The sequence below is a fragment of the Culex quinquefasciatus genome, chromosome 3, assembly GCF_015732765.1.
Source record: "Culex quinquefasciatus strain JHB chromosome 3, VPISU_Cqui_1.0_pri_paternal, whole genome shotgun sequence".
Taxonomy (NCBI): domain Eukaryota; kingdom Metazoa; phylum Arthropoda; class Insecta; order Diptera; family Culicidae; genus Culex; species Culex quinquefasciatus.
This window is the reverse complement of record NC_051863.1, coordinates 178,702,617-178,715,178: the sequence shown is the minus strand read 5'-3', so window position 1 is coordinate 178,715,178 and position 12,562 is coordinate 178,702,617. Positions and strand designations below refer to the sequence as shown.

Genomic DNA, 12,562 nt, shown 5'->3' with positions numbered 1-12,562 from the left:
TACTAGCACGTCCAATATGGAGCTGGTCAACCTGTTCAACTCGCTGTACGTGTCCAGCTGTCGGATAGTGCAACGTAACGGACATTACCACGTGTACCATCGAAACGTGGTTTCGACCTTCATCGGGCCCCTTGTCATCTGTGGGATAACTGGATTCTGCGGCGGAACTATAACTCTGGAAAGGTTACACTTTTTCCTGCAAAGTACCGCCGAGCTAAGTTCGCTCGCTCGTTACGTTTCGCTCACGGCGATCGTCCTGATTCTGACCGTGTGGTGTCTGGTCCAACGCAGCAAAGTCTTCAAACTGCACGAATCGTTGATAAGCTATGATCGTCACAGCTGCAGGTTAATCAATGGACGGCAACCTGCTATCAAACTACGTTTAGCAAAAACGGGAATCACCTTTATTTGCCTGACATACGCGGTCTTGCTCGGTATCCGAGCATTCATGTGTTTGACATACTACTTCGAATTTGGACCGCACACAACGATCCTTCTTTTCGGAGCCGGTCTGCTGGAACTCTACTTCTACCTTCACCAGCTGTTCATGCAGCACTTTGCCGAGCAATTCTCCGAACGTTACCGACTTCTTCGCCGCCAGCTGCGACCATCGAGTGTCCGGACGCTAGTCCGGTCAGTAAAGCTGAACGATCGGCTAGTTTTGATGCAGGAGATCTTCGCGGACACTTTCGGAGTTCAGCTGCTGCTGTCGACGCTGCTAACCTTCCTGGACTGTGCGATCATCACCTATCACAGCTTTCATATGCTGGGCATGGGTGTATCAGCGATCACTGTGGCGATCGAGTCGGTGTTTCTTATTCCACGGGTTTTACTCTTCTTCGGACTCACGTATCAGTTTGAGCGATTGAGCTTTGAGGTAAGTTTATCTAGTGAATCCGGTATAAGGTCGGCTATCAAAATATAACATTTGTATGATTGATAAGCGTATCAATCAACATGCAAACAAAACGTATGAATTTGAAATGACGCTTCTGGGAAAAATACCCCAAAAATCATCCTGATGGTCGTAAAAGCACACAGTCTACGACATGTCCGACCTTGAGCTGGTTAACGTGTTCAACACCTTGTACATACTCAGTTGCCGTGTGGTTATCCTAGACGGGCGCTATAAAGTGGTGTTTCGAAATCCAGCTACCATTGCCGCAATCCCGATAATTTTAGGCCTTATTAACGCATTCTGTGGAGTTTTAATCTTCAATGAACGATTGAGCATTTTCATGAGCAATGTAGCACAGCTCAGTTCTCTGGCTCGTTTTTTCGCAATAAATTTCACAGCTCCAGTTTTGGGCGTGCTGTTTCTGTTGGATCGTCACAACATCTCAGACATGATGCAGCGGATTATTCTATTCGACGAACATTTCAGAAAAGCAACCAACAACTGGCAAACCATCGTTCGTCTGCGATTGGTGCGGGCGCAGCTCAAACTTATAGGCATTATCTACAGCCTGATGATTGGCTTTCGGTTGCTCATTTGCGTACTCTTCTTTGACAAGTACGGACTCTGCACCACAGTCATGCTGATATCGTCTCTCTGCCTAGAATTACAATTCTGTCTGCAGAAGGTCTTCGTACAGTCCTTCGCTGAACACCTGACGATACGATATCAACTTCTCCAGAACACGCTGATCAGCAACAGGCCCGATCGCAAGCGATTGATTCCGTCATTAAAGCTATACGATCGACTAATCTCCATGCAGCAACTGCTGGCCAATAGTTTTGGCGTTCAATTGCTGCTGTCCACGTTGATGCCCTTTGTGAGCTGTGCCGTCGTAACGTATGGAAGTCTGCACTTTCTTACGCTGAACGTGGCTGTGGTTCATTTAGTCATGGAGCCAATCTATGTGATTCCGAGTATCGCCTTGTTTTTCGGGTTCGCCTACCAGTTTGACCGTCTGGCTGGAGCGGTGAGTCGGACCATGGATTTACTTCTACAAACTCGAAAATCAGTCTGAAATCCCTACCTAATCACACGGAATCGGTAGCAATTCTCAAGTTGCTTTTTTTCTCTTCTAATTTCAGGAACAAGAGTTTAAAAATGCAATCAAATCGCTTCAGTACGAAGCCACGGAGGAGCATTCTGAGGACTATCTGGTGAGATACCAACCAAGTCCAACAAAAACCGCAAAACTCGTAACACTCGCATGCTTTCAGAACTTTCTCGACCTAATCAACCTCAAGCTGATGACGGAATCGCCCAAAATCACCGCCTGCGGACTTTTCACCGTAAACTTGCAAGTCTTTTACAATGTAACGAACCTTTCTTCCGTTGAAAAAATGACGACCTTTCATGGCTTCTTTCCCCGTTTTCAGGTGTTTGCCGCCATCGTCACCTACATCATGATACTGTTCCAGTTCAGGGATTTCGAAAAGTGACTTTACAAAACGTGTACTTTCAGTAACAAAACAATAAATGTACTTAAACATCTAGTCAACAACAGAAACTACTTCCGCGTCAGATTATGCCGATAGTCGTAGTAGTTCAAATTGGGGTGCAGCTTCTCCCACTCCTCACGCATCTTGCGGCGCTTCTCCGCTTGGGCCTTTTGCATCTTGTACACGAACAGCGGTCGGAAGATGATGGTCGTCCCATCGGCCTCCAAGTCCTGGTCTACGACGTGGCTCACCTGGCAGGACACGCGCGGAGTCAGCGTGGACGTAACTAGCGCGATTACCAGTACCGTTGTTGCGAGGCACTGAAAGGGTGCAATTTTCACTTTCAAACCGAACTCGTAGGTCGTAGAAATTGCTTACCGTAAGCGTTGCGCTGAGATGACTCATTTTGTTCGTCGGGAAACAACTCTCGATCGATGTAAACACTTCACGACTGAGGATCGCTGCGTCGTACGCATGGTTTTGTAGTCCCCAATTAACACCCAGAGATGCGGCCCGGTAGACACTGCGAAGTATCACTCATTTTGCGCGACAATTCCGCTCGAGTGGTTACGAATTTCCGAGTAACATCTCGATTTGTGGCAATATTTATAATATTTGGCAAGGGAGATATGATGGATATCCCTTCTCCTTGAATGGTCGAATTTGGGTTACCGTTTGATTGTATTGATACAGTCACTTAATTTTTGGGGGAAATAAGCATGCAGGTGATAAATCAATTGAGAGTGTGACCTAACTTATGACCGGATTGTAGGTATCTATACAATAACTGAAGTCTAGGAGATAACTTCATGAATTTATTTTTCTCAACATGGAGCTAAACATGGAGCTAAAAATCTTTACATTTATAAATTTAATTCAAATCTAAAAATGCTCAAAGCTTGGACCGAAGTAACCCTCGTCAGTTACATGATCTCCTAGTATGGAGTTGAGGGATTGTTTTTTGTTATATATTAGTTATTTATCGATCCTCGGTCCCAACCTGGGTCACAGCACCTAAAAGGACCAAATAATAATAAGTTATGAATAAAAAAAAACACACACACAAAAAAAGCTCAAAGATTATAAAAATAATTATTTTTTTTAAACTAACAAAATTTAATAAATTCTTAAAAATTTTCATTTTATGTCATAAAATTCAATTTTGTTTTGTAAATTTTGCAGCTAATGATTTAGAGAATCCTAAAAATAAAAAATACCGCCATGATCGAAAATCAAAAAACATTGGAGTAAGTTTGAAACCAGACCCACAATTTGAGAAAAAATGAAATTTCGTGACTCGATTATCCGGAGTAAAATTTTGACGAGGACTTCGGATAATCGAGTAAAAAAATAAAATTTAAAAATAAAAGATTTTATGTCAAAAAAAGAATTTATTTTTTTTTATTTTGGTTTATTTATATTATTATTTTTTGAATTCCTAAATCATAGGATTTTAAAAATCCAGAGTTTAAATTTGTTTTTTCTTCAACTTTTATATTTTTTATTTATTTTTTTAATAATTAAATTTTATTTTTAATTAATTTGATTTTTATTATTTTTAATTTAAATTTTTTTAAATTTTGAGGTTTGGAATCTATTCTGCAGAAATTTCTATGACTTCGTCTCATCTCCAGACTCCATAGAGTTATCTAAGCCCGAGCTCACGCACACTAGCACCCCATTTGTTTTGCTGGCGGGTACAAAATTTAACCTCAATCTTTTTCGTGTACGTACACGCAATACATGCGCACGTAGATAATTCAGCCTTGATCACGGTATTTTTATTTTTGGATTTCTAAATTTATGATTTATTTATATGTTGGCAAATCAGATTTTTTTTATTTTTCCATCAAAACGTATTCAAAACTAAGAAAAATCTATTCGGGACCCTTTCCTTGACCGAAAACTAAAACAGATGGCCCGTTTTACATCTCTTGATGGTACTTATGAAGTAAAACAAGAAACAAAAATAAATTTAATTCAGTTGTATTTACACATCTACCCAAACTCTGCCTCTACTCCGCCTTCCTCAGCAGCAACCGCCGGTCCGGATCCTTGTCCAGCTCCAGCTCGGCTCGCGTAATGTGCCACTTTTCGTCCCGATTCTCCGCCCAAAAGTGCAGCTTGCCCTGCTGATTGACGCCCTTGACGGGCACCACAAAGCCGTCGATCTTGCCGTCGGCAAACTTGTTCATCTCCACGCCAAAGTCAAAGCCCATGTCCTTGATCGGTTCGCCCAGGACGGAAATTGCTCCTGAAAATGTTTCTTCGTACATTATTTTGAAAGAAGATTTCAAAAATCCACCTTACCCGGATGTGCCCGCAGCAGCTTCAACGAGTCCTTGTAGTACGGCTGAGCCCGCACCCGGTCTTCCAGCTTGAACTTCATGTACAGTGCCGCGCTGATTCCGCCGATCCCAATGTAGGTGGCCGTTTTGACCAGCGTTCGCAGGGACACAGGCATCACGCTGTCCTGGACTGTTTTCGTTGACGATTTTAAAGTTTGTTACTCAATCAGTGTTTTAAATTCTTACCTCCCAACCGGGGGCAATGTTTTGAACACACTGGCGTGACAGTCACTCACGAGTGAATGTTGCGTGAGTGACCACCCCCTTTTTGACAGCTCCGTCCAAACAAGCAGCATGTGAACATTCGGAGCTGTTCAACAACAAAAACAATCTCGTTTCTTTAGCCACATTAGTTTTTAAATTTAGCTGATGTTACAACAAAATAAATAAAGTGTTCGTCAAAGAAACATCTAGCCAAAATGACTACACTATTTGCCATCAACCTTTCGAACCTGCTGCGCCGGTGTTCCCTAGTTCAGACCACCGCAATCCGGAATTATGCAACACCAAAACCCGGTGGAGGTAAGCGATCCAGAAAACCCACCCAAAACCAATCAACCCTAATCCGCTAACAACTTTCAGCACTCGGTTCCAAAAAGAAGAAGCTCGGCAAACTGGGCCCCCTGGTGGAGAAGAAGGAAATCCCCGTCGAAACCGACGTCAACAAGCTGGTCAACTATGTTTGTGGAAGCAACGTCCTAAAGACCGGGCAAGATGTCAAGCTGAAGCCCGACTCGGAGTACCCGGAGTGGCTGTGGACGATGCACGTGGGCCGGCCGTTGACGCTGGAGGAGATGGACCCGGACACGAAGGCGTACTGGCGCAAGTTGCGGCGAATGGCACTGCAGCGGAACAACAAGTTGGCTAAACTAAAGAAGTTCTAGGGAGGGGTTCTAGAGAGTGGTTTTTAGAGAATAAAAATTGATTTGGAGTGTTAGCGAAAAGCTGAAGGGACTGTTGGTGTTGTCCGAAAGCATTTCTCGATTTAGATATCTGGAGCAACATTTGGAAGGGGTGGTACGACGTACGACATTGCTCTAACGACCTTTTATTACACGCGTTTAAATGTGACGCGTTATTTAATAAGCATGCATGCAATGCATTCCATACACAAAAATCACAAAAATAGGTAAAATTTCTAAGTTTGAGCTCACATTTTAATAATTAATTTCAAGAGTACTTTTTCCAAACAACCAATGCGCCATGGGTTTCCTATGTACCTAGGAACTTTTAAAAAATCAACGAGATTTTTCTACTTTTTCAGCACTCTTATTGGATACTTCTAGAGTTTTTTTTTATTTAATGGGTCTTATAAACATATGGAAGCCAATTGGGTTTTACAGCGTGACGTCATGAGCGCACACGCACACACATTTTTACAGAGAGACACGTGCGAAAAATGTAAACAGTGCAGCCAAGCTGTCAAATCGAGCCAAACATTTCATTAGGGCACAAAACCAAAACGTAAACATTCGGGATTGTTCCACTATTCCATTCATTAGTACACTCTCAAGATTCAGATTGATAGCAAACAATTTCCTATTGAAAAAATCACAAACACAAAAGGGCACATATCAATGTTCACTTCAAACTAGACAAAAAGTTCAATTGGGTACTAAAGCCCTATGACAATTTTTATGTACAACGGTAAAAAACACGATTAAAAACCATTTCTAATCACTTTTTTTCATTTTAATGCAAAAAAAAATATTGACAAGGCAACATTTTTCCGATTGATCAACTATGGTCCCCTTGGAACGAGCTGTCAAGTAGGAGCTTTTCTGTCAAGAAGGACCGCGAGGATAATTTTTCATAATTGATTTAAAAATCCATTTTAAACTCTTTGTGGTCGTACAAAGGGTCATTGTACTCAGAAAAATAAGCTTTATCGCTGTAAACAATAATATCAGCAATCTAAGCTTCATTTTAGGACCCAATTGTGCCCTTTTCTTTTTCTTTATTTTTCTATGTTATAAAGTGAACTTTTCATACATTCTTAACACTAATTCACTTGAAAACAAAGTTTGATTTACGTTTCACCAAGGATTTTTGCAGAAAAAAACTTCGTCGAAATACAATATTGGTTACGGTCCCGCGGCTGTTGTTCAGTACACTTTTGAAGAAGTTTTATGTTTCACATACTTTATCTACACCATTCGATCACAAAACTTCACCTATTATCAAAATTTCCGCTGGATTCCTCATTATTTCTAACTAAACAAAAGGGCCCATAAACATCCTCAAAACAACAATCGGGTGACACCGCTTTAGTGCCTTTTTAGTTCTCTTCGAAATTGCATTCAGAAAGGGCCCATTATGAACAACAGTTGGTAAGTTAAAAGGGCCCAATAACAAAATTTTTTTTAAATTATGAGTTTTATTGTAAAAATCAACATAAATTATCAACAACGTAACATTATCGTATCATTTGTAAAAATACCATAAGTCAAGCTTCTTTTTTAAATAGGAATTGAAACAAGTCTGGAGTTTTTTTTTTGAAAAGGACCAATAAATCAAATTTTCAGTTTTTGCTTTTTGGGTGTTTTTTAATACCCCTGACTCAAAAACGGAATCGACGTAACACCTTATTATGAGGCCCTCTTAAACCTTGCGGTTTCGTCAACGGATCCACAGGCGTGTATCGTTCTTTTTGCGACAAGACTCCGCCTCCCGGGTCTCCTAAGTGTGAAGGTATGGCACGGGGAGAGGGCACCGAAAACCTATATTTACACTTAGAATTTATTTGCGTCCGCCTCGGGATTCGAACCTGCGACCTCTGGATTGTGAGTCCAGTGCGCGGTCCGATTGATCCACACAGGCAGACCCCTGACTCAAGGCGGTTCTAAACACCCAAAAAGCAAAAACTGGAAATTTGGTTTATTGAACCTTTTCAAAAAAAAAAACTCCAGAAGTTGTCCACTTTTTGCAAGCGATTTTCTCGAATCGCGGTTTTTGGTGAAATGAAATGTTTGGCTCGAAATTTCTAACCTCAAAACCGAGTCGGCGCAAAACCTAATAGTTTATAGCTCGGGTGAGTTTTCAAAAAGCCGTAAGAGCCACCGTGACCTGCGACACTAATTTTAATTTTTATCCAAATTGAAACGAAATTTCGTTTATTTTTAAGTTAGAGCACTTCAAGGACATGCAGATGAACAATCTCAAACATTTTTGAAATTGTTTTTTCGTAAATAGGTTGAATACCGTTGCAAAAAAGGTTTTGTTTACCAATGGCTCTTAGGTCTTTTTGAAAACTAATCCGAGATAGGACCCTTTAAAAAAACTCTAAACTTGTACACTTGTTATATCTCAAAATTTCTTGAAGTGTGATATGTGGATGAAAAAGTTTCAATCCACCCCGGGATTCGAACCGTCGACCTTTGGATTGTGAGCCCAACTGCCTACCAGCGACTTCACCGAAACAGGACCCAGAAAGACGATTCCTACACCTGGATTGAGCTAACGACCTAATCTATAGGTTACAACATTTACTTCCCCGTCCGAAAATGCCACCGGAACCTTCTGGGATTGAACCCAGGCCGACTGGGTGAGAGGCAATCACGCTTACCCCTGAACCAAGGGTTCCGGTCAGTCATTAGATTTCTAAAAAAGTGTCCACGTGGTTTATAAATAGTCTTCTGCTGAATGCAAGAAGGAGCGACCCGATTAGTTGAAATTTCCCGGAGACCTGGGGACATTATGAACATCAATTTGAGACCAAGAAAAGAATAATTGATTAAAAAAAAGAAGTAGTTCTCTTTTCCACGATTTTCATAGTTGTATTATTTAATACATTCCTTATTTCTAGATCAAATTTTCAAAAGATCCTATCTGCATAAGAAAACCCATAAGGGATAGGTTGTTTTGAAAATTTCATCTAGATTTCAAAAGAAGCAATTTTTAATTTTTCTTTTTTTCATAAAATTTTGCGGGTTGCAGAAATGGGTACGTAAATACACTGAACCCACGGTAATTGGTTACTTTTTCGTTTGAACGTTTGATAGTTTGTGTGAACTCCGTGTAAAAGGGGTGTCAACTAAAAAGTGACCCCGTTTGTTTGACAACAGTTGGTGTCAAACCATCGGGGTTTGAGTGTATATGAAAACTGAATGTAGGTGTGTTGAGATGGGATTTACTCACCGATGTAGAGTCTTCGACAAAATTGTTACAATTTAATAAATCATTTCTTTTTTTTGTATTAAAAGTTAGAGTTTCAAAGTACGCACCTTTTTTGTAAATATAAAAAAAAAACAAATTGTCAATCAAAAAGTACTTCGCCGAATTTATGATGAAGTTTAACTGATGTTACTTCAGCAGGGAAACGTTAGCAGGGAAAATTTTAGTTCTCGTATTGGCCACCAGATGGCGTCATTGAAATCCAATTTCCCTGCTCGCTTCACATCGTCAGCAGGAAAAAAAATTGTGAAGACAGCAGGGAAAGTGAAATTTCCCTGCTAACGTAAACAGGATTTTTTAAACTATAATTTTCATCGTAAATGCAATCTTTTCAACAATATATTTGCTTTGATTTATTTAAATAAGTTTTTTTTTACGTATTTCAATGCCTTCGAATTTGAACAAATATTTTCCCTGCTAACGTATCAGTTACTGAGCCAGAAGAAAATTCATAGTCATGGATCACAAAAATCAGCGTTTTCAAACCAAAATGATAATTAAAGTGTAAATTTACATTCAAACTTTTATACAATGGTACTCAAATATGTTGGTGTAAAATATTTTCAAATCATTCCTGTTCTTCAAGTGTTCAGCAGTGAATTCTATCATTGGGGCGTGGCTTATTATTATGATGAGCATTTCCTCGCTAACTTCACAGTAACCAAGCTTTGTGTTTTTTTTTATACAGGCTAAGGTCATGTAGAACTATTTAAAAAATAAATGAGTAGGTATCTGTTTGATTAAACACTAGCACATTTTACTACCTTTTCATAAAAGTACATTACGTTAACTCAAATAAATATTTTGTTTGAAATAACAATATCACATCTTTTCTGGTTGGATAACTCTTGAAGATTTGGATTTCCTTGCAAATATTTCTTTATCATTAACCGCTTGGTATTAGAATTTTATTTCAAAACAATTACATTTCTATTTTATATTTATATTTTTTTCAGACAGATGTCCCAGAATCAATTTTTTAAGTGAATCCCAGACAAATCAAAAATGTTTTCCCTGCTTACGTAACAGTTTACTGAGTTAAGTGTTACTTCAGCAGGGAAAACGTACGTCCCGCAAACGACCCACAACGTCGTCAGCAGGGCAAATAGCTGTGAAGACCGCAGATTTATGTTTTTTACAGGGCCATGTATGGTGGCAAAGCTTTCACCTCATATGCGGTAGTTTGAGAGTTCAATTGCATTCGATATTTTTCCCAAACTATACCTTAGGGAAATCAACCAATACCGTAAACTGGGGTCAATCGGGACACATGTGGCGAATTGGGACAGCAGTTTTAATGTTGGAGCACAATATTTTGATTTTTCTGGTTGGATTCGGTTATAATAGAGTCAGGCCAACAAAATGTGTACATCCATTTCCAAATTTAAAAGCTTTAAGTGCTCTAAAACTGCTGTCCCTATTCAGACTGTAGTCCCGATTCACCCCAGATTACGGTAGTAGTTTAACATTAACATGAATCATTTTTTCATTAGTTAAGTAATAACATTGCCACTGAATCCGCATTGTAAATATCGCCTTGATACTCTTGGAGGAAAACTTTTTCTGTTTTTGAAATTTCAAGAAAATATTATTTTGTAAGCAATATATTTATCTAATTGAAAACATGAAAGCCACAAAATATATCATGCCCCAATATGTTTTGAAAACATAAAAAAATAAGCAGATTTTTTCCTGCTGACTTCACTTTTTCACTGCTAACAACGTTGTGGGGCGTGGCCTACGCTTTCCTGCTGAAGTAACACTTGGCCCAGTAAACTGTTACGTTAGCAGGGAAAACATTTTTGATTTGTTTGGGACTTCAGTTTGAAAAAAAATCAATCAATTCTGGAACGCGTAAGCAGGGTTATTTCGTCCGTGACTTCAGTTAAAAGAATCAATTATGAGATACGAATTTAACTTTAGAAAAAAAAAAAATTTCAAATAATTCAAATGGATGTCGCTAGGAGTTTTTGCCTTAATGTTCCATAGTTTTTGTAAAATTGCTCTAAAAAACATTCTAATGTCAAGCGATTAAAAGTAAAGAAATTATTGAAGGAACTCAAAATCTCTAAGAATTTGCCTACTATTTACGAAACGTTTTTTTTTTATATTTTCGCTGCTTACGTTAGCGGTAATTATTTGAACAATTTCCAGCTGATTTGATCAAATCAGTATTTTTTGTTTATATCAATGCAATTTAATCTCAGTTTTTTTTAACTGGCCCGCGAGCCGGATTGATTTTCGACTTAAAAATGAAGATAAAAGTGACTAGTATGTATATTTTTTTCAAACTTTTATCAAAGTTATGTTCGCTGGTCACACGAGAATCGATTCCATCAAACAAATCATGAAAATGTTGACAATTGTTAATTAGACGATCAAAAATGTAAAAATTGAGCAAAAAGGGTTGGTCAGGCCTGATTTAGCTTATGGAGGAGAAGCTTTAATATCGGATGTATGTTTTTCATCATAAATAACGTAAAAGTTACTGAGCCAGAAATAAACTTAAATGTCAGAAGAAGCTAGTGTAAAATTAAATACAAACTACTAATTTATTTTTTAAATAGTTCTACATAGACCTTAGCTTGTATAAAAAAACAAAAGCTTGGTAACTGTGACAAAAACTGTGAAGTTAGCAAGGAAAATGCTCATTACAATAATAAGCTCGCCCCAATGATAGAATTCACTGCTGAACACTTGAAGAACAGGAATGATTTGAAAATATTTTACACCAACATATTTGAGTACCTTTGTATAAAAGTTTGAATGTAAATTTACACTTAAATTATTATTTTGGTTTGAAAACGCTGATTTTTGTGATCCATGACTATGAATTTTCTTCTGGCTCAGTAACTGATTCGTTAGCAGGAAAATATTTGTTCAAATTCGAAGGCATTGAAATACGTAAAAACTTATTTAAATAAATCAAAGCAAATATATTGTTGAAAAGATTGCATTTACGATAAAAATTATAGTTTAAAAAATCCTATTTACGTTAGCAGGGAAATTTCACTTTCCCTGCTGCCTTCACAATTTTTTTCCCTGCTGACGATGTGAAGTGAGCAGGGAAATTGGATTTCAATGACTCCATCTGGTGGCCAATACGAGAACTAAAATTTTCCCTGCTAACGTTTCCCTGCTGAAGTAATATCAGTGAAGTTTACCGTCACTTTTAGGTTAGGCCGATACTACTTTTATTTAAAAATTTTGTAACGGGACCATCCATAAACCACGTGGACACTTTAGGGGGGGGGGCATGGGGATTGTCCACGATCCATACAAAAAAGATTTTTTTGTATGGACAATTGTCCACGAAGGGGGAGGGGGGGGGTAACAGATTCTCAAAAAAGTGTCCACGTGGTTTATGAATGGTCCCAACTCAGACCTGGCCAAGGCCGAAAGGATGGGTGGAGACATTTTTTTCAAATATAGAAAGAGGGAGGGAGAAGGTTTTAAATTCAATTTAAAGTATAATGCCATTACTTTTTGGGAAATTTTAACATTATCCGTTTTTTAATTAATTTAATTAAATTTTAATAAAAAACATTTGCCTTGTTTGCGAGTTTGGCAAACACGAAAAAGTGCGAGTTTGTTTGCGGTAGTGTAATTGCTCGTTCACAAAGAATTCGAATCGAGGAAAATGAGTT

General features: G+C 38.6%; 3 protein-coding genes across 4 annotated transcripts; 2 read left to right on the top strand and 1 right to left on the bottom strand.

Annotated features, from left to right (window-relative positions):
• Positions 1-2,458, top strand: LOC119770329. 2 transcript variants are annotated; one of them, XM_038265000.1, is made up of 4 exons: positions 1-877; positions 2,041-2,112; positions 2,173-2,268; positions 2,332-2,458. In XM_038265000.1, the coding sequence occupies exons 1-4, from the start codon at positions 17-19 to the stop codon at positions 2,392-2,394; spliced, it is 1,092 nt and encodes a 363-aa protein (XP_038120928.1). In that variant the 5' UTR covers positions 1-16; the 3' UTR covers positions 2,395-2,458. The 2 variants fall into 2 exon arrangements, with proteins under 2 accessions (XP_038120928.1, XP_038120927.1); XM_038264999.1 differs by lacking the exon at positions 1-877 and adding an exon at positions 947-1,925.
• A 1,906-nt stretch (positions 2,459-4,364) lies between these two features.
• LOC6043976 lies at positions 4,365-4,942 on the bottom strand. The gene is made up of 2 exons (XM_001861521.2): positions 4,705-4,942; positions 4,365-4,648 (listed from the first exon to the last, which is right to left on the bottom strand). Exons 1-2 carry the CDS (start codon positions 4,856-4,858, stop codon positions 4,410-4,412), a joined length of 393 nt encoding a protein of 130 aa, XP_001861556.2. The 5' UTR covers positions 4,859-4,942; the 3' UTR covers positions 4,365-4,409.
• A 60-nt stretch (positions 4,943-5,002) lies between these two features.
• LOC6043975 (39S ribosomal protein L54, mitochondrial) lies at positions 5,003-5,686 on the top strand. The gene is made up of 2 exons (XM_001861520.2): positions 5,003-5,264; positions 5,325-5,686. The coding sequence occupies exons 1-2, from the start codon at positions 5,162-5,164 to the stop codon at positions 5,624-5,626; spliced, it is 405 nt and encodes a 134-aa protein (XP_001861555.2). The 5' UTR covers positions 5,003-5,161; the 3' UTR covers positions 5,627-5,686.
• Positions 5,687-12,562: the final 6,876 nt, after the last annotated feature.

Bases quoted from the DNA above. Each gene is read 5' to 3' on its own strand.
- LOC6043975 (XM_001861520.2), top strand. From the start codon at position 5,162: ATGACTACACTATTTGCCATCAACCTTTCGAACCTGCTGCGCCGGTGT. The intron at 5,265-5,324 runs GTAAGCGATCCA...AACAACTTTCAG, and splicing joins AACACCAAAACCCGGTGGAG to CACTCGGTTCCAAAAAGAAG.
- LOC6043976 (XM_001861521.2), bottom strand. From the start codon at position 4,858: ATGCCTGTGTCCCTGCGAACGCTGGTCAAAACGGCCACCTACATTGGG. The intron at 4,649-4,704 runs GTAAGGTGGATT...AAACATTTTCAG, and splicing joins GCTGCTGCGGGCACATCCGG to GAGCAATTTCCGTCCTGGGC.
- LOC119770329 (XM_038264999.1), top strand. From the start codon at position 1,050: ATGTCCGACCTTGAGCTGGTTAACGTGTTCAACACCTTGTACATACTC. The intron at 1,926-2,040 runs GTGAGTCGGACC...TTCTAATTTCAG, and splicing joins TTGACCGTCTGGCTGGAGCG to GAACAAGAGTTTAAAAATGC. The intron at 2,269-2,331 runs GTAACGAACCTT...CCCCGTTTTCAG, and splicing joins ACTTGCAAGTCTTTTACAAT to GTGTTTGCCGCCATCGTCAC.